Source organism: Oryza brachyantha, chromosome 2 (genome assembly GCF_000231095.2).
Source record: "Oryza brachyantha chromosome 2, ObraRS2, whole genome shotgun sequence".
NCBI lineage: Eukaryota > Viridiplantae > Streptophyta > Magnoliopsida > Poales > Poaceae > Oryza > Oryza brachyantha.
In genome coordinates, this window is record NC_023164.2 from 15501549 (window position 1) to 15521398 (window position 19850).

At 38.3% G+C, this 19850-nt stretch overlaps 2 protein-coding genes across 2 annotated transcripts; both read left to right on the forward strand.

Annotated features, from left to right (window-relative positions):
• The first annotated feature begins 7238 nt into the window (after positions 1–7238).
• On the forward strand, positions 7239–11529 carry LOC102718432 (zinc finger transcription factor YY1). The gene is made up of 6 exons (XM_040521081.1): positions 7239–7535; positions 7626–7684; positions 8664–8863; positions 8981–9070; positions 10502–10645; positions 10730–11529. The coding sequence occupies exons 1-6, from the start codon at positions 7492–7494 to the stop codon at positions 11225–11227; spliced, it is 1035 nt and encodes a 344-aa protein (XP_040377015.1). The 5' UTR covers positions 7239–7491; the 3' UTR covers positions 11228–11529.
• A 4041-nt stretch (positions 11530–15570) lies between these two features.
• Positions 15571–19842, forward strand: LOC102718715 (transmembrane 9 superfamily member 1-like). Its single transcript, XM_015834046.2, has 12 exons — positions 15571–15906; positions 16492–16684; positions 16792–16896; positions 17046–17063; positions 17139–17227; positions 17309–17461; positions 17613–17747; positions 17863–18029; positions 18399–18493; positions 18587–18960; positions 19053–19326; positions 19409–19842. The coding sequence occupies exons 1-12, from the start codon at positions 15802–15804 to the stop codon at positions 19474–19476; spliced, it is 1776 nt and encodes a 591-aa protein (XP_015689532.2). The 5' UTR covers positions 15571–15801; the 3' UTR covers positions 19477–19842.
• Positions 19843–19850: the final 8 nt, after the last annotated feature.

The window sequence follows — 19850 nt, forward strand, 5'->3', positions numbered from 1 at the left end:
ATTAGAGCAAATTTTATTCTCTGAAATTTAAATTTAAATCCTGTTAATCATTTAAAATGCTTTCGGGACATTTTAGAACATTCCGAAAAGCTTCCAATTAGTTTAATTAAATTTATACACTGTTTTTCTCCTGAAATTTAATTAACAAATTATTTTTAATACATTATTTAATTAATTCTTGGCTAGGGTAAAACTCAGGGCGTGACAGTGGAGCGGTGCATGATGCCATGACACAAGGGTTTAATGCATGATATTAAATATAGGTGTTAGGTTTCCTTTATTCATACGTCTTCAATTTTGTTTTGTGGCTAGCATCTTCGTAGGAGATATGTCAGCTATTTCTTATTTATCGTTTATTGTTCCTTCTTCAAACCATAACATACCTATGTTAGATTTAGATCTACTAATTATATCTTTAGTGCTCCTTTGAAATGGAGGATTAAGAGAAATGGGGTAGGAAAAACAATGTTTTTGAAAGGATTGCAAGTGCAAAATAGAGGATAACAAAAGAGACATGAAATCATTTAAATAAATCGTAGAATAAACACAAGTGGGGAAGCACTAATTCTAAGAAGTTGGAGCTCTTACTAAATTTCCTCGAAAGTTTAAATAGATTCTCCATTGTAGGATTGGGAGATTCCAATAGTTTATTTCAAAAGACCATGTAGAAGAAATTCCTATAGGATTTGAAGCCTACATGAAATTTCTCCACAAATCCTTTTATTCATATAGGGCCTTAATCACTCCTTTGTCACATCAAGGATTGTTCACTTGTCTTGTCTTCCCATATTTCAGGTGTTTTAGATGTTGCCAAATCTTAATGCGCTTAATGTAACATCTATTTTTTAATTCATTTGCCATTCCTTTTCATGTCATGGCATAACCACATTTCTCTTATATATGGTATTTGACTTTTTATATGTATGTTTATATTAGAAATCGTTAGATCATAACATTACGACAGAATAGGACATCATCCGAACCAATTCAAAACATGACAATGATGTCATTTTTTAATCGATTATGATACTTCAAAGTATCACCACTAGGTTTTGAATTCATAGTTCAAAATTGGCAGCGATACTTCAAAGTGAAGTATCATGGTCAGTTCATGTACCTCTGATTCTCAAACAGAAATTTAATATGATTTTCGTTGATTCATAGGAATTGCATTCATATAATCATCTATACAACTTGATTCAACTAAGTCCACACTGTTTCAAGAAAAACAAATACCCCCTATGTTCTACATAGTAAGACTTTGCAACCATGTTCAAATTTTATAAATGCTAATAAATCTAGACATGTATACAAACACATATACATTGATTTACGAATGAATATAGGCAGCGCTAAAAAATCTTACTATATAGAATGGATGTAGTTAGTGTGATATTACTTTTTGTAAACGTGTTTACAAGTAGTCATATTAAATACAAGGTTTCCTAGCCATGTGTCTTGCAAAAAAAGATGTGTGTGGATGGGGGGGGAGGGGGTTGAAACTATGTAGTGTGCCATGATGCGAAGATGTTTAAAACATATACATGTGTGCATTTTCTTTATTCAAACATTGGTGTATAGCATCCACATGAGATATTAGATTACCGACTATATCTATTTATTAACTTATCTATTCCGTCACATAACCGTTAGACTGCTTGTATTGTCCTTCCAATATTTTATATTATTATTCAAGTGCTTCAGTCCATATCATACTTATCTTATATTTAGATGACTCCTACATCACCATGATTTGGTCACATTTATTTTCTTTCTATGTTTTACATACTATTAGAGGCAGTTAAAACTTTGAGCACTTATATGGGCTTAAATCACCCATTTATTTCCATTCATTTATATGTCATCACATTATAGTTGAACAACATGTCTCTTCTTGTCCGTATTGTATCTTACTCTTAGATATCTCGACCTACACACTTATGTTATATTTAGATCTACCATATATTTTTCAATCATTTAGTACTCCTCTATTGCACCATGATTTTGATCATTTTCATCTTCTTTACTTTTTTATTTACTCTTAGAGGTATTCACACCTTTGGCAACTTACGTGGGCATATGTAATCTATTTCTTTTTATTAATTTATCACTTCTTTGTCACACCATAGTTGAGCTACTCAGGGGTAGAGCTAGAAATTTGATTCACCGGTGTCATAATATGCTATTTTGCTTCTTTTTTAGTGTCATATTCATTACCTAAACTATATAACAGTGGATATCACTAGAGGTTGTCGGGATTGGCTGGCCTTGACAAGTGTACTATAGACTCCTAGAACCACTTTCCTTTTTCTCTTATCTATATTATTATTATATATAGATCATTAAACCATATCACACATGCTTTAAATTTAGATCTACGATATATTCCTTTTTCTCTTATCTATATTATTATTCTTTTGTTCATTAATTACTCTTCCATTATCTAGTTACTTGCACCAACTTTCCTTGTTAGAGGTTGTCATATGGGCACTTTATGGCCTTATATCATATACATCTTTTGATTAATTTATCACTTTTTCTTATTCTCAAAGGTCATCAAAACATATCACACTTAGGTTAGATTTATATCTACTATATATTCATTTGTCACTTTTCCGTCACACCATGATTTGATTTCTTGTCTCTTCTTTCATGTTTTTTATTTATTCGTAGAGGTTGTCAAAACTTTGAGCACTTATATGGGCTTATATCTTTTTCTTCTTCTTATCCATTTATCGCTCCTTCATCAGACCATAGTTGGCCCATTTGGGTCTTCTTTCTATGTTTAATCCTATTCTTAGTGGTTTGTAAATGATATGGCATATATGTCCTTAGTTTATTTTACAATGCATACTAAAAAACAAGTGTGGGCGAGATGGAGAGGGTGCCATGACACAGATATATACAACAAATGTTTTTAACATCTACAATGTTACCAAAGCAGAATCATAGAATGAACGAAACGATGATGACTAGTTACGTTGTTCGGTATGCTTAACACATGGAAATGGTTGAATAACATATTTTTTCCTAGGTCACACTATCCAATGTGACAATCTAGGAGAGGTATGAAGAGAAATGCATTAGTAGTTGGTGGTGGTGTAAATGTAGTGATATGCCTTTATGGCCTCAACCGCTAAGAGTGCATGTTGGGTTAGGTTTAGAGGCTTTTATTCATCCTTGGCGGCTTTGGGACTCACACATATTGAAGCTCTCCTTACCTCTCCCTCCTCTACTCATGTAACTATGGAGTGTCATGTAGTTGCCTATGTTATGTGTTAGATGCTAACTTTTGTGGTGGATCCTAGGGCATATGACAAGATGCGCACTATATGGGCATATGTTGTGATGGGTACTAGCATGCTTCAACTAACAAATATGTGATAGCTAGGTTTGGTACATTGTTTGTCGCGGAGGGATGGTGCATTGTCCTCATGCTCAACTAGATCATGTGGTTTGAACTCTAAAACAAGATACATGGGTATATATAGGTAAGTAAAGTGGACATGTTTAGTTTTAAGCACTGAAAGTGAAAAAAAGGTTATGGACTAGCTTGCTTGGGTGAAAATGTGATAGATAATAAAATTTACAATCCCAAAAAATAATTGTAATGCTTGGGCATCTTGTATACTGTTCGAAATGAAACTAGTATGGTCTAATTGTTTGAATAGAATTCTCCAACCTCATTTGATTCACACCTCTTCTGCCAACACTTGATTGTGTGATCCTCTTAAGATTGCTCCTAGAAGCACCACTATTGTATGTTCATTTGCAAAATCATCCCCCTTATTGCAAGCTATTATCGATGATGAACGTGTGGAGGAAGGATGCAAGCAATACTGATGATATCAAAAAGAGCACCTTAGATAAATTCAGGATATTGGACATGGAATAATTTGATTTTGACATAGGATAGTCCTAGCATTGTTGATCAGATCATTAGAGCTTCATTGTTGATGGGCTTGGCTGGTTATGCAAGTGAAAGATAAATGGGGATGGCAATAACATGGTTGTACAATGGGACATTCTTGTCTCCATGAGAATTGAAGACACGAGGAGTACAACATACTAAATTAACACCAAGGGAAATGGACATAGCCACTTGTTGTGAATCAACAGTGGGATGATGCTAGGAGGAGCAATTACGAGCCATGAAATCTATAGACTGTAACTGGTGGAGGAGGCAATTTTCATCTATGGTAAGACACCAATGTCACCAATCAATGCACTATCTTTGTTGGGGGTATGTTGAGGCCATACCTGAGTTGAGGGTAGAGTTTGGTACTTGTTTTTTTTTTGTCATTAGATGAATATGTTTTCTTAGGTGCATTGGGGGTCTAAAGTAGCATATTTGAACATAAAAGCTGAAATACTCAAGTAGCCTTTTTTGGGGGGCATCAAATGTAAATAATTTTATAAAGAACGCTAGATTTGGCATCAAAACAAGACTTCCACAAAAGGCCTAATGTGCGCACTAATGCTACTATCTTATAGTTGTAAAAAAAGGGAATATAGCTCATGAGCTGCTCAAGCTTTGCATATCTTGGTCTTAATTTAAGTCTAGCTTGAGCTTAAAACAACCAAGCTAAACTTGATACTCGTATATTTATATTCTGATGATTATGTTTCCTATGTTTAACATTTTTTATGCCACATTTGATTTTCTTTTCATTACATAGCTTTTGCCACATCGAGCAAGACCATGTCTACAAAGAAAGCTAAAAGGTTAAAACAAACTCGGTTTGAGCCCAGCTAAAATCTAAATCAACCCTAAACCTCAACATCCAACCTAGTATGAACTTGGTTCATTGACTACCCTACCCAGTCCCTCTTGAGTGGTGGCAAACACTAGTTCCATAGGGTTGGCTACTGTGCACGCAGGTGCCAACAACTTAAGTCATTGATGCACACACTTCCCTATTCTCTTTCCTTTATCAAGCTTGTCTTTTTCTTCTCTCATGTCCCTAGTTTCTTACCCCTAGCATGGTGGCATGTCTTCTCTATCCACCGATTAAGTCATACACTAAACCTAGGCATAAAGTAGTAGATTAGGACTTGATTTCACATGAAGTGTGATCTTGCATGTACGTGGGACCCATAAGCAACTTTTTAAGGACACTAGTAGCCTTTTAATTTTAAAATATAATTAAGTAATCAAGCATGTAAATTTATGGAACCTTGAAGATATTCGACTTGGTTTAAATCTTCGAAACCAATTTTAGTGAAACTTTCAACTCACATTTTAATACTTTCAATTGGAACTTAATAAAATTATCAACTCAAAATTTGATTATCTCAAGTAAAATTTTAAAGCTTTCAACCTCAAGTAAAATTGTAAAGCTTTCAATTGAAATTCATAAAACTTTATGTCTCAAACTTTCAGTTCAAATGTAGTAAAACTTTTAACTCAAATTTTGGAACTTCCTCTCAAATCTAACAAAACTTTCAACCCAAATTTAAAACTTTCCACTCAAAATATTTTCCAAAAGAAATTTAGATCCATTTTCCTTCAAAAAAAGGTCCATTTTACTCCCCCAAACTAATTGATTGGACCACTTAACCCCTTAGACTATTTTTGGCTCAATTTACCTCCTAAACTATTAAAAATAGTTCACTTCACTATTTAATAACATTTGTTAATACAAGTTGTAGTTTAAGCTAAATTTTTTAGACCCATAGATGACACCCTTATCAAAGTTTAAAAATATTTCTATTTTTTGTGACTATTTGCTTGAACTTTAATGTTTAGAATCAATCTAAAGTGTTTCCAATCTATGTGAACAGTTTGAGACATTCTAAAAGATTGGCGTGACCTAAGTTGTAATGCATCTATCAACCTAAAAAAATCGAGCACAAACTATGAATAATATAGATAAAATCAAAAAAAGAAGTAGCGTTAGCATGTAAAATGAACCATTTTTAATAGAGGTGTAAAATGAGACAAAAAGATAGTGTGGGGGGCTAAATGCTCTAATGGAATAGTCTGTGGGAAGTAAAATATACTTTTTTCTAAAAACAATAACAAATACTATCATTTTATCCGTACCCTCTTATAGGAAAAATATTAACTAAAGCAACTAACAACTTGTTGATTAAGTAGATAAATATATGCGGCATTAATGCATCACATTAGTGAATTTAATGAAACATAAACCGATATACTAGCTAGATTGATGACTTGTCTTTAAAGAAAGTTGCTAGTATAAAAGGAGCAGTAGGAGCAAGAGTAGTGGGACCATTCCCACACTGTGTACATCGGTGTCGTTGAGCAAAGATCTGACTATATTACTTACAAATATTGGGCTCAACTAATTCTAAGATATTTGCGAGACAGTAGCAACGAGAAATAGGAATTTTTATACATATATGTCTCTGTGATGATAGGTAATAACCCACCTCATATCAGTCATAGCTAATTTTGTCGTTATATCAATCTTACATCAATGCAACATACAAGAAGGAAACCTAGTCTAATTTAACTCTATTGGCATGGTAGCATGAGCATGATTATTGGTGGCTACACATAGTTAGGCATCTCTAATGTTGACTTGATGAGATTGTTTGGTCTTGGCTTCTAATTGCCTCATGGTCTGTTGGCCTCTTGAGGCTTATTGGATCCTAATTGCCCCTTAGGGTTTCTTCGACCATCTTCCCTCTCTCATAGGTTTTGTATTTATATTCACGATTGTCCACTTGTCCAAGTAAAACTACAAAGTCAAAAAAGAAAACTGTTTGAGCAGTCTTGATAGCAGCCAAATAAAACTATAAGAAGTTTTTTGACAAGACAACGAGTAGGCTTATCGTATTCAGATTGGACTATAAATCCTTACTCACTGGGTTCATATTTTTCCTTTACCGTCTTCTTCCCTTTGCATTATTACTACACCAATATGTATAAGACATTTTTTATAGAATTCGATTCATATGTAATACTTCTGCTGAGGTAAATGTGTTTCCGTAGGGTATATCATATCTGTAACACTGACAATCTGTATAAAGGTTCACATCATGCATGTTTCTAATCTTACATCGCCGGTAGGTCGGCGACCAAATTTAACAAAGTTTAAGTAGAACCGAAAAAAGAAAAGAAAAGAAGCGGCTATTTTGGACGGCCAGGATGTGCTCTCAAGTCCCAGCACATGAACTCCAAAACCTTTTGCTCTCCGGCTCGAGCAAACCTCTCCTCATCTCGCTAGCAGTTCGTTGTCGTCGAGACAGAACAAAGAAAACACACAGCATGTTGTCCCCACACGCGCGCCCCCGCAACCATCGTCTGTTGCGTCGCGCGAGATGGGATGGGCTTCGGAGTTGGGATGGGAGCAGGAGCAGCCACAGATTTTCCTCCTCCCCCTTAGCCACCCAGCCACCCGCCTCCGCCATGCCGTCCTCTCCTCCCAACCCTAGCCGCAACGCGACCCCTCGGCGACTCCTCCCCGCTTAGCCCTCACGCCCCCTCCGCCGCCGCCGCCCGCACATCCGGAACCGGCGGCGATGCAGGCCGCGGCACGCCGCCCGCACCGATGGGTCAAGGAGTGGTTCGTTCGTGCCTCCCCCCCCCCCCCCCCTTCTTCTCTTCTTCCTGCTCGAATTCATCTGGATCTGATCTTTCGTCGTCTTTATGCTAGGGTTCCGCAGGATCTGGTCGTCGCCGGCGGGCCGTGCGCTCTCTACAAGTGGGTGCGAGGTACTGCGTACGCCCCGCCCCCTCTCTCGCCTCGACTGGTGCGGTGCCGATTGTTTGCTGTAGTACTTTGAGCTCTCGCGGTGTGCTGCAATGTTGGTTCGCGCGCGCCCCATCCGTGGTGCTGTTGTTACTGCCGATGGGATCATCCTGTCCGCTGCTTGAATTCCATGAGAGGTTTATCGGAGAGCATCTTGTTGGTGTTGTCTGAATTAGCCCTGGCTTTACCGCGGCGCCAATGCGAACTGCTTGGCTGTGACTTGTGAGTTCTTTCACACGGTAGTTAGTTCGGTTCTGTTTTGTCCGTAGCGATTTGTTCATTACTGTATGGAGCGCATATTGCGGTTCAAGCACCCGCGAGGCACGGGTGTAATCCTTTGACTTTTGGAACATACTGATAGGTGATTTACTAAGTCTCGTCTAATGTTTCTGAATTTCAGAGCATATAAACCAATTTATGCTAGTAGATAAAGATTTTGATCTGAGATAGATAAAAAACAATTGAAATCTTGTCAAACGATTTTTTTAGTGAGGGTGCAAGCATCTCTTTTGGCCAATATCCCATGTCTGTACATTTGGCCTTGTTCAATCTGTTGCCATTTTTAACCTTCTGAAATTTGGTAACGCAACAAACTAAACTTGCAATTGCCAAATACAACCTTGCCAACTTTTGGCAGTCCTGGAACATTTACTCACACAACTTCCACTGAAATTTGGTAAGGCCTCCAACCAAACACCACCCAACCTTACCTCCCCTTTCAAAAATTTGGCATTACAAAAGTTCGGTAGGATTTTTTTGGGCAATGAAGTGAACATGCCCTACATCTGAGCTTCACTGCAACTTATTTGTGAATGGTGTAGAGCTATCTTTCAAATACCGACCAATAAGGACAGAAAACTAATTGAATTCAGTTGTTGGGCATGCCTTTTGTTCTGCAAACTACCCTTTCAGCTGGTAATATTTTGCCTTATTTCTTTACAGAGGATAGGTTGTCTGCTCTCAAATCCAGAGATAAGGAAGAAGGAGCAGAAGTTGCAAAACCTGAACCAACCACTGAGGTTCTTTTCCTGTGCAGCTATGAGGGCTGTGGGAAAACTTTTTTTGATGCAGGGGCTCTTAGGAAACATGCTCATGTTCACGGGGAGAGGCAGTATGTATGTCACTACGATGGTTGTGGCAAGGTACTGCTTGTTGTTTAGCTTTCTTGCCTTCATTGCATATGCTTTTCTGGATCACTAATCACTGCTGCTTCTGTGTTGTTAGCTAATGTCCTTTTATTGTTGAATCTGACTTCGCAGAAATTTTTAGACAGCTCTAAGCTGAAGAGGCATTTTCTTATTCATACTGGAGAGAAGAACTTTGTCTGCCCTCATGAAGGCTGTGGAAAGGTAATCAATATGATCTTGATTGTTTGGGGGTAATTATCATACTTTTCTTGAACCATCTATGAATATTTTGTATGTGTTACTCATAATTTAGCAAGTTATGACTGATGACAAAATAGTTACTCTTGGCTGAAGTCTTCAGTTGATAAGTGAACACAGGAAAGTCTTGATGACTGTTTTCCATTTGAGTTGATAAGTGCAACTGCTTCTTGCTTAGTGCTTTGATCATTTCATTATATTTCTGTTGACTAATCTTGTATTACAGACATTCATTTCTATTCCATTGACTGCATTTCTGTACAACCCACACACAGATACACACACACACATATATATTACTATCTTCGTTTCATAATGTAAGATGTTTGACTTTTTTGGTTGCAATGTTTGATCATTCGTCTTATTCAAAAATTTAGTACAAATATAAAAAATAATAAGTCATGCTTAAAGTTCTTTTGATAATAAAGTAAGTCATAAGCAAAATAAATGATATTTTCATAATTTTTTGAATAAGACAAATAATCAAACTTTGCAACCAAAAAAGTCAAACATCTTACATTATGAAATGGAGGGAGTACTTTAAAAGAAGCAAATGATGGGGGTGAGTGGTGAGTCTGCCACCACCCTACCACCAGCTCCCACATTTTTTTTGTAGAAAAAAAGGGGACAATGTGGGGGCCAAAGGTCCCATGTCAGTTGAAACGTATATGCTATTAAGAGATGATATATATAGAAAGATAGAAAAAATGGATTGACGACAATGTTCTTTTTTAAAATTCCGCTGCAATGCATGGGCAATACGCTAGTACTTCAAATACTCCCTCCATCCACAAATGATCAGTGTATATGGTTTGTGCAGCATTACCAATATACCAAAACGCTCCACATAAATCGGTATCGATTAACACAAGTGGCCGTTTCACATCCTGCACATCGCATGGCGCGTGGTCCCGCGGACCCTTCTTGCCAATTATTGATTCTTCATGCTGCTTTTGCCCCAGCCATCGTGTGGAGGCATGCATGCATGCAAACAATCAGGTGGAATGATGCATGGGAACGGCCAGATGCATGCATGCACGCACCGTAGTATTTGCTGATTAAGTGATTATTTAGTAACGTACGGAAAAACAAAAAGACACCAAGAGGGAGTGCCAGATGTGCTGATCAGTTTTGGAAAACATCAAAAGAATATACACTGATCATTTGTGGATGAAGTACATGTTAAATAGTCTATATGGAGTTAAATATCAACACTTATTCCCTTTCTCTAATAGTCCTAAGTTTTTTGGCGATGCTCTGATACACTCAAATGCTCAGTCATTCTTATCGTGGAATAAACCTTGCCCCTTTTTCATTTCTCGGTATTTAATGCTGTTAATTTTAGGTCTTGGTATGTTTTTTTGTTGTTAACATCTTTGCTCCTCATTATTGCAGGCTTTCTCATTAGATTTTAATTTAAAGGCACACATGAAAACACATTCTGCGGATAATTATCATGTGTGCAAGTACCCAGAATGTGCTCGAAGGTTTACACAGGAATCAAAACTAAGAGCTCATATCAAGCAACAGCATGAAAAGGTGGAGATTTAGTTATACCTCTAGATTGACGCTTAGCAAGGAACCAGTTCTGACCACTTTTTTTTTTTTGTAACACTGATATAGGGTGGCCTCCAGAATCCAGGTGGATCTGCAACGAACCGCAGTGCTCCAGTAGACCACTCCCATCATAACAACACATTGAAACCACCAGTAGCTCCACCAGCTCCCTCAGCTGATCGCCCTTACGTCTGCCCTTATGATGGATGTGCCAAGGCATATATTCATGAGTATAAACTTAACCTTCATCTGAAGAAAGAGCATCCCAATCACTACCAGGATGCCGGTGCGCAAACCGCCTCTTCGAAGAGCCACATGTCAAAGCGAAGAAAGAAGCCGGTCCTGACAACCAAAATGCCACTGCCCAAGATCCCTAAGAGGAGGGGTTACACAGCACCATACCAACCTGTCAGTGTCGTCGAGGAGCACCAGTGGCCAAATAATAATGTCCTGTACGAGGACGATAGTGAGGAGACTGAGGAAGAGGGAGAAAACGCCGAGGACGGGGCGAGGTACAGAGCTGCTAGCAGCGACGACGATGAGGAGACCGAAGATGAAGAATGAGCTGCTCAATCGGTCATTTTGTCATCCAGTGTTTGTGCATATGATTTACAAAATGTTAGCTTTTGGGTTATAGTGGTTGCATACATGATACATGTACAATATTCAAAATAAGGCTGAGTAGTTAGTCAGAATTGAGAATTACCCCCTCATGAACTATATGCAGGTTGTTTATGTTGGGCTGCGCCCCATTAATCAAATTGAAAAGGACAATCACAAAATACACCATTGTTTGTAGCATTTTGTGCTTGCACCTGCTTGTTTTCAAGAGGCATTGGACAATAATGTTTCGATTTGTGTCTGACGGGAGTAGAAAACGGCATGCCCGTTTCAACCCACGGCTATTTCCGTTTGGGCTGGCTTTGAGAGCCCGTATGCTATTGCTATTCGAGGCCTCGTCCTTTTTCTTTTTTTGTTTTCTGAAGCATTTTTAAGAAAAAATCCAACGATATATTTATAAATAAAAAATATTTTGTAAATATTTTTTTATGTGTTCTTAGTGTTCTAAAATACAAGGATAAAAAATAAAGCCCGACGATAAAAACTTAAAATCAACTCTAAATTTAATATTTATAATTTAAATTTTGACTAATAAATATAAGCAAAAGGCAAAGCATAACGGTGTCAGTAAGTGATGTACTTGTATCTGTCGGCAGTGGTGCGAATTCGGTGAAGTTCTTTGGTTTGCCATAGCTTAAGTTGACTCCTACCGCGTCGTGAAAGTCACTTGATCTGTGCGTGTGTTGACCAAGAATCCAAGATTTAGGGGTTGTTTAGTTGGCAAAAATTTTTGCTAAAGGGGGTCACATCGAACGTTTGACCGGATATTGGATGGGGTTTTTGAACACGAATGGAAAAACAAATTTCAGATTTCGCCTGGAAACCGCGAGATGAATCTTTTGAGTCTAATTATTCCGTCATTAGTACATGTTGGTTACTGTAGCACTTATGGCTAATCATATCCTAATTAGGCTTAAAAGATTCGTCTCACGATTTTCTTCGTAACTGTGTAATTAGTTTTAATGTTCATGTACATTTAATGCTTTATTTAGGTGTCCAAAGATTCGATGTGATGTTTTTGGAAAAAAAATTTAGGAACTACAAGGTCTTATAGCAAGTTCCCTAGTTTCGTAGAGGTGATTGTCATCTCTAATTATATCCATATCATCTATTTTAATAATTAAAAGTTAACACATACAACACACTACCTCTAATACAAGAGTCCCATTATACATATAATTATGTCATCAAATTACCCTTCAACCCTCTTTATTTTAATTCCTTGGAGTTTGGAGTTTTAACAAGTAAAATAGCAGTTTATAAGCTAACCATAACTGCATATGAAAGGGAGAATAGAATAAAAAAATGAGTGTTGGCTCTCAAGAGCTGGCTTTACGCATGTTTCAAGATAAATACATTAAACATATAAGTGAGAGATGAAAGATATTAAATAGATAAGTAATAGCTATAAACATATATTGAACTTAGTTATAGTATTGGCTATAATATTTGAGGGCTACTAGTACCAGTGGGATATACATGCTCTGGTATAGGGAGTGGGCGCTGGCATGGGCCATGGCTCCCCCCAGCAATCAAATATTTTGTAGTTTCTATTTTAGAAAAAAAAAAGTAAAAAACTTATAGCGCGGTTACATTTAGGTCCATAAACTTAGAAAATGCTTCTATAAACTTATTTTAATGTACCATCCAGATCCATGAACTTGTTTTGTTTTTAATGTACCATCCATGTTCATGAACTCGTTTTAATGTATCATCCATATCCATGATTTTAAATGTTAAAACGAGTTCATGGACCTAAACGTGTATTTTCTAAGTTTATGGATTTAAAGTGATATCGTGCCATAAGTTTAATAACCGGTCACGTACTTTACTCTTTAGAAAGATGACCACAAAACTTCTACAGTCCAGTTGATCAATAAGTGTATGAATTAAACGTAGATTTAGTGAATAAACAATAAAGATTATTAATCTTATTTTGTGCATTTATTTGAGCCAAGGATTGATTTAGTTCATTTAAAATTGACAGTGTGGATCTTCTGGTCTCAAAAATCTAACCTGTTTTCGCTAACCGTTTTGATTTCTTTGCACTTTATCGGCACTTTCTATTATATAATTATATAGGTTTACGTAAAAAAATAGTAATATACATTGTACTCGTTGTTTTTTCTGCCACTGTATACGCTAGTACTAGTGCTACTAGTACTATGAGCAGGTACAATAGCTGACTATACGTTAACTATAAGATATTTTAAAGAGATAAGAGGGGAGAAAAAAAAGGTAGATTACTAATTTATAGCCAGCTGTAACATGGACTCTAAGACACAATGTATATATGACATGTAAGACTATATATTATTGTTTTATAGGTAACTATAGTATAAATTAGCTATTATATTGACTATACATAAATTAAAGCTATACTATTGAACTTTACTAATTTATAGCCAGTTGTAACATGGACTCTAAGACACAATGTATATATGACATGTAAAACTATATATTATTGTTTTATAGGTAACTATTGTATAAATTAGTTATTATATTGATTATACATAAATTGAAGCTATACTATTGAACTTGCTCTAGTATCTCTAGTATCGGTAGTACAACCGAAGCTGGACAATGCAGGTTGAGGCATCGATCTGCACCAAGCACGAGGGTTCCCGACGACTCGTGTGATCGCATCGTTCATCGATCCCAAGGTTGCAGCAGTACGTACGTCAAGCCCACGCTCCCGCAATACCAAAATCAGTGTGATTGTGTGAACCGGCTGAGCGCTATAAAATCTGGAAATTTAACTATTTATCTTTCTTATAATCGACAACTTTCTATATGTTTATTTTAATTTTACATTTATGTTTTTACCATGGGAGAGAAAATGATTCTTTAACTTTATGCCATTTTTGCCTGTGTGACCGAACAGATCACCTTTGTAGCATGGATGGATAGTGAGAAAAATCAATTTTGTCCTTTGGTCTTCTTCTTGAGAATTGTTGATGGCGTGCAACTCTAGCGGGACCGCGGGAGCGGCTTCTCCGACTGCCTCACGCGCCGGTGCGTGCTCTCACGAATCATACTCATAGCTGGCATCGTCCCCGCTGTGGCTAGGTACTACCGGAGGATGTCCATGTAGAGCATGGGCTCGACCTGTTCGCGTGCGCGACAGCATGGTTTCTCCTCGATCAAAGGGGCAGCCGGGAAGGGGAGACGGAGGCAAGGGTTTGTGCCGGTGTGGGTTTTGGCGGCGGAGGCAGTGAAGAGAGAAAAGGAGACGAAAAAGATGCTAGCTGGTGGGGTCTAAATGGGCAAAATTGAGGCCCCCTTTGATTCAAAGGAATTTCTCCTACAAAGCCCTTTGAATCAAAAGAATGAACCCTATGAAATTACTATGAAATACTTCTTCCTATGCAAGTTTTGGAGGAAATATAACAAGAGGTAGAACCTCATAGAAAAAATCCTATGAGTCTTCATCTCTCCTCAAATTATTGTGTTTTTCCTGTGATCCAATCAAACGGTCACCGTAATTTTTCCTATGTTTTGCAGTACTTTGTTTTATATTTGTATTCCTGTCAGAATCCTATGATTTTTTCCATTTCTCTGTTTTTCCATTCCTATGATTCAAAGGGACCCTCGTTCTCGCACCATCCATCGATGATGTTAAGCTGATTTGTCCCACCTCATTGGTAAAATTGGTATAAAGTTAAGAATCATCCTCTCTCTCTCTCCCGTGGTAAAATCATAAACACAAAATTAAAAGGGGTATCTGGAGAGGTGCCACTTATAAAAATGACAAATAGTTAAATTCTCCAATTTTATTTGGTGCCATTGAATTTTTTATTTATGTTTAATTATTCGTACAGTTTAAATTTTTTTTACAAATATGCAAATTTATAATTCATGTCTAAAGTTGTATTTAGTAACAAATACAATCACAACAAAATAATTAATAATAATGCAACTTTCTAAATAAGAAAAATGATCATTGTAAACAAAAAATTAATGTTGCCAAATAAAGAAGAGAATAGAGTAATAATAATAAATTTACTACTCTATCCGTGCTAAAATAAGATCATTTTTTAGTTTTGGATACATTGTTTGACACTTCGTTTTATTTAAATTTTTTTGCTATTAATATTCTTATTTTTGGTAGATAATAAAACATAAATAATACTTTACACGCAACTAAATTTTTTTAAGATTTTTATTTTTAAAATAAAATAGATGGTCAAATATACATAGATAAAAAATATTTTTTTTAAGGACAAAGGGAGCATTAGACTCTGCACGTTTTGGCACCCACCCGGACGGCCGAGAGAGGAGCAGCGGCGCCTCCCCCCTCCCCAACTCCAAAGCTTTCTCGTCAAAACCTCCACCGTCTCCCCCTCCGTGCGGCAAAAACCACGAGACAGAACAAAACAAAACGAGCAGCGGGAGGGAGCGAGAAATAAAAAACACACACAAAAGAAGACGAAAGAGAAAAAAAAACAAACACAAGAGAAGAGCACCGCGCCGCGCGTCCGCGCCCATTTCCTTCTCCTCATCGCCGGCCGTCCCCGATGGCCTCCGCCGGCGGCGCCTTCCTCTCCGCCGCCGCCGCCGTTCTCCTCCTCGTCACCGTCTCCCTCCTCCCCCTCGCCGCCGCCTCCGACTCCGACCACAAGGTAATCGCCTGGCCGCTCCCTCCTCTCGCTCTCCGTTTGCCTCGCTGGGATCGGGACCAGGCGGGCTCACGAAGGGGTTGTTCGGCCACCGCGTGGTGGTGGGGGACGTGGCTGGCCGCCGCCTCGCTTAGATCTGCGCCTCGCTCGGGGTCAGATCTGCGTGGCGCGGGCTCCAGCGGGGCGGGATCTCTGGCTACTCCCTCGTGCTGGATCGGGTCGTCGTCGTCGTCGTCGTCGTCGTGTCGTTGCTAGAGATCTCGCGCGCGCGAGAGAGATGGGGGCTGCGCAATGCGGAGTCGTTCTATCGGGCTGTGCCCCTTCTGAAAGTTCGACTCTTTTGATGTGTGCCAGTACGCACGCATGATCCAGGAGCACTGACGATCGCGTGTAGTAACAAGTAACGACAGTGCAGCTAGTTAGTCTTGCAATGTTTGGCTTGCCGATAGTATCTTAGGATTTAGGCGATGTTTTGGCGTGTTGTGTATTTTGGAGGCATGGCTTCTTTGGAGAACAATGCTTTTGTTCCCCTGGTTTGTGCTTGAACATTTAGTCGTTTACGATGTATCATGTTCTTGCTTTGTGTAGTACCAAGTGGAGGAGAAGGTTATGCTCTGGGTCAACAAGGTTGGCCCGTACAACAACCCGCAGGAAACTTACAACTATTACAGCCTCCCGTTTTGCCATCCATCCGATAACCCCGTGCACAAATGGGGAGGGCTTGGGGAGGTCCTCGGAGGAAATGAGCTGATCGATAGCCAGATCGACATAAAATTCGGAAGTGAGCCATCCCTTTGCTTATGCATTGTTCTTTATGTCGCTTCAGTTTTGAACATTGAAATGCGAAGGTAGAATGCAGTGTTTAAAACTGATGATGGTTTGTCTCAGGGGATGTTGACAAGGACACCATTTGTTCAATGGAACTTGATCCTGACAAGGCCAAGCAATTATCTGACGCGATTGAGAGCTCATACTGGTTCGAATTCTTCATTGGTAAGCTGTTCTAGTTTCCTTCTGGACCCTGTTGGGTGTGTCTACTTTCCATTTTCAGTATGCTAAAACATTTACATGTACTGTGACTTATTGATTTACTTGTTATCCTCGACTGCACACTGCTGGGAAATTCTGTGCCACAATCAAAGATGATTTGCCTCTATGGGGTATGTATCCTCTTTTGTCATTACTGTTCTCTCTCAAAGATCTTAGAAATAGTCTAATACTTATAACTTAAACAGGTTTTGTTGGAGAGGCAGATAGAAATAATGACAACAAATATTTCCTTTTCACTCACAAGAATATTGTCATCAGATACAATGGCAATCAGGTTTGGGTTTCATCAACTTGCATTTGTTCCTTTCACATGACCTTCAAGCAACTGATTATTGCCACTTTTGCATTCCTGTAGATTATTCATGTTAATCTTACTCAAGAAAGTCCAAAGCTTATTGATGCGGGTAAGGCATTGGATATGACCTATTCTGTCAAGTGGGAACCTACCAATGTAACTTTTGCTCATCGGTTTGACGTATACCTTGACTACCCTTTCTTTGAACATCAGGTAATAACTCATCCTCTGCAATTAAAGCCCCTGGACCCTGGTTCTTGTGTATTTGGTTGCTAATCTCCCACTTTCATTCTGTCTTTAACATCATTCCCACATATCTTGCAGCATTTCATCTGACCACAGATGTTTGTTTTTTTAATTGCAGATTCATTGGTTCTCAATCTTCAATTCTTTCATGATGGTTATCTTCCTCACTGGGCTAGTGTCAATGATTTTGATGCGCACTCTAAGAAATGACTATGCAAAGTATGCCCGTGATGATGATGATCTCGAAACTCTGGTGATTGACTATCTATATTCAAATAGTATACAAATTCTGTTATGCATACAGTGATTTTCTGACTCCACTTTGCATTTCATACGTCCTATTGATGATAAATTTTCTTCAATATCAGGAAAGAGATGTTAGTGAAGAATCTGGATGGAAGCTTGTACATGGGGATGTTTTCCGACCTCCTCGCAGTTTAGCTCTTCTTTCAGCCCTTGTTGGTATTGGCACACAATTGGCCGCTCTTATTCTGCTTGTGATTTTGTTGGCAATCATTGGAATGTTGTACATTGGGTATGCACATCATTTTTCTCAGTCACTACAGCTAACACCTATCTCTATAAAGGCAGGTTCTACTAAATGTAACACTTCCATTTTAAAACACACAATTTGTTAAGCAAAGACATGACTGCATTGTTTCTTTGCAGTAAATTTTTCCACATGCAAGTATTTTTAAATTCATAATTGTTGCCGTCAAATGAAACCCAGCCCCCTTTTCTTATTTTTTGCCTGTTAATGAACTGTTTAAAAGGATCTTTGGAACACACGTTTATCTGTATTTTTGATATCTTGCCTATATTTCACAAGTAGCTGAACTACTTTATTAAGCATTATAAGTCTAATCGAACTGTGCATCTCTCACACGTTATATTCCTACTTTAGGCGAGGAGCTATTGTCACAACATTCATTGTTTGTTATGCCCTTACTTCATTCATCTCTGGATATGTCAGTGGTGCACTCTATTCGCGGCATGGGGGTATGGACTCAGTTACCTTACATCAGGAACATGCACACACTTATTTTTTTTCATAAAATGGTCACTTATTTAAATCCTTTGTTTCCTGAGCAGGGAAAAACTGGATCAAGGCAATGATTATGACAGCATCGCTATTCCCATTTATGTGCTTTGGAATTGGCCTAGTGCTTAATACAATTGCTATATTCTACCGATCATTAGCTGCCATACCATTCGGAACAATGGTGGTCGTGTTCATCCTGTGGGCCTTCATATCTTTCCCTCTTGCTCTTTTGGGAACTGTTGTTGGTAGAAACTGGAGTGGAGCTCCAAATAATCCATGCAGAGTAAAGACTATTCCTCGCCCTATCCCTGACAAGAAATGGTACCTCACACCTTCTGTCATTGCCCTCATGGGAGGACTGCTTCCTTTTGGTAGCATCTTCATTGAGATGTACTTTGTCTTCACATCATTTTGGAATTACAAGGTAAAACATGCAACACTTGTTTTCCTATAAAAGCTTCATTACTATGGAGCCCTGAGAGTTGAAACATATGCATCCTTCATTACTATTGGCAGGTGTACTATGTATATGGGTTCATGTTGCTGGTCTTTTTGATCCTCATTATTGTTACCATCTGTGTAACAATTGTTGGTACTTATTTCCTGCTAAATGCGGAGAACTACCACTGGCAATGGACTTCATTCTTCTCCGCTGCTTCCACAGCAGTGTATGTTTACCTCTACTCAGTATATTATTACCATGTGAAGACCAAGATGTCAGGGTTCTTCCAGACAAGCTTCTACTTCGGTTACACTCTTATGTTCTGCCTAGGTTTAGGAACACTTTGCGGTAAGCTCTTCTACACTGGTAGCATGCTTAAAACCCAAGAATTCGATGGTTTCAACTGATACTGGTTCGGATTTTTGTCCAGGTGCTGTTGGGTATCTTGGATCAACACTCTTTGTGAGAAGAATCTACAGGAACATAAAGTGTGACTAAAAATTGACCCCGGTTTAGACAGATGGGGCGAAACGTTGTATGTGTGGCTTGTTCCGTGAAGCGATCAGCCATGTTTTGGTGGTCAAGAAGCCAGGGCAGTTTATGCAATCTAAACATTCTTCTGCGACATGCTGGGCTGCCATGGTTTTTGTTTTCTTGTCCCTCTAGTTCTCTTTGAGACCCCCTCGATGCCACAATTTTCTTGTTCAACTAGCCATATATAGCTGCGATCATAGTTTAGATCTTAGTATATACCAGAGTCGTTATTCTTGAACCTCATATCTGTGTTGCTTCACTTAAAAACTGTAAGATCCATGACATTTGTTGATGTTTAATGATTAAAACAGTTCCAAAAGACACCATTTTTCATGCTT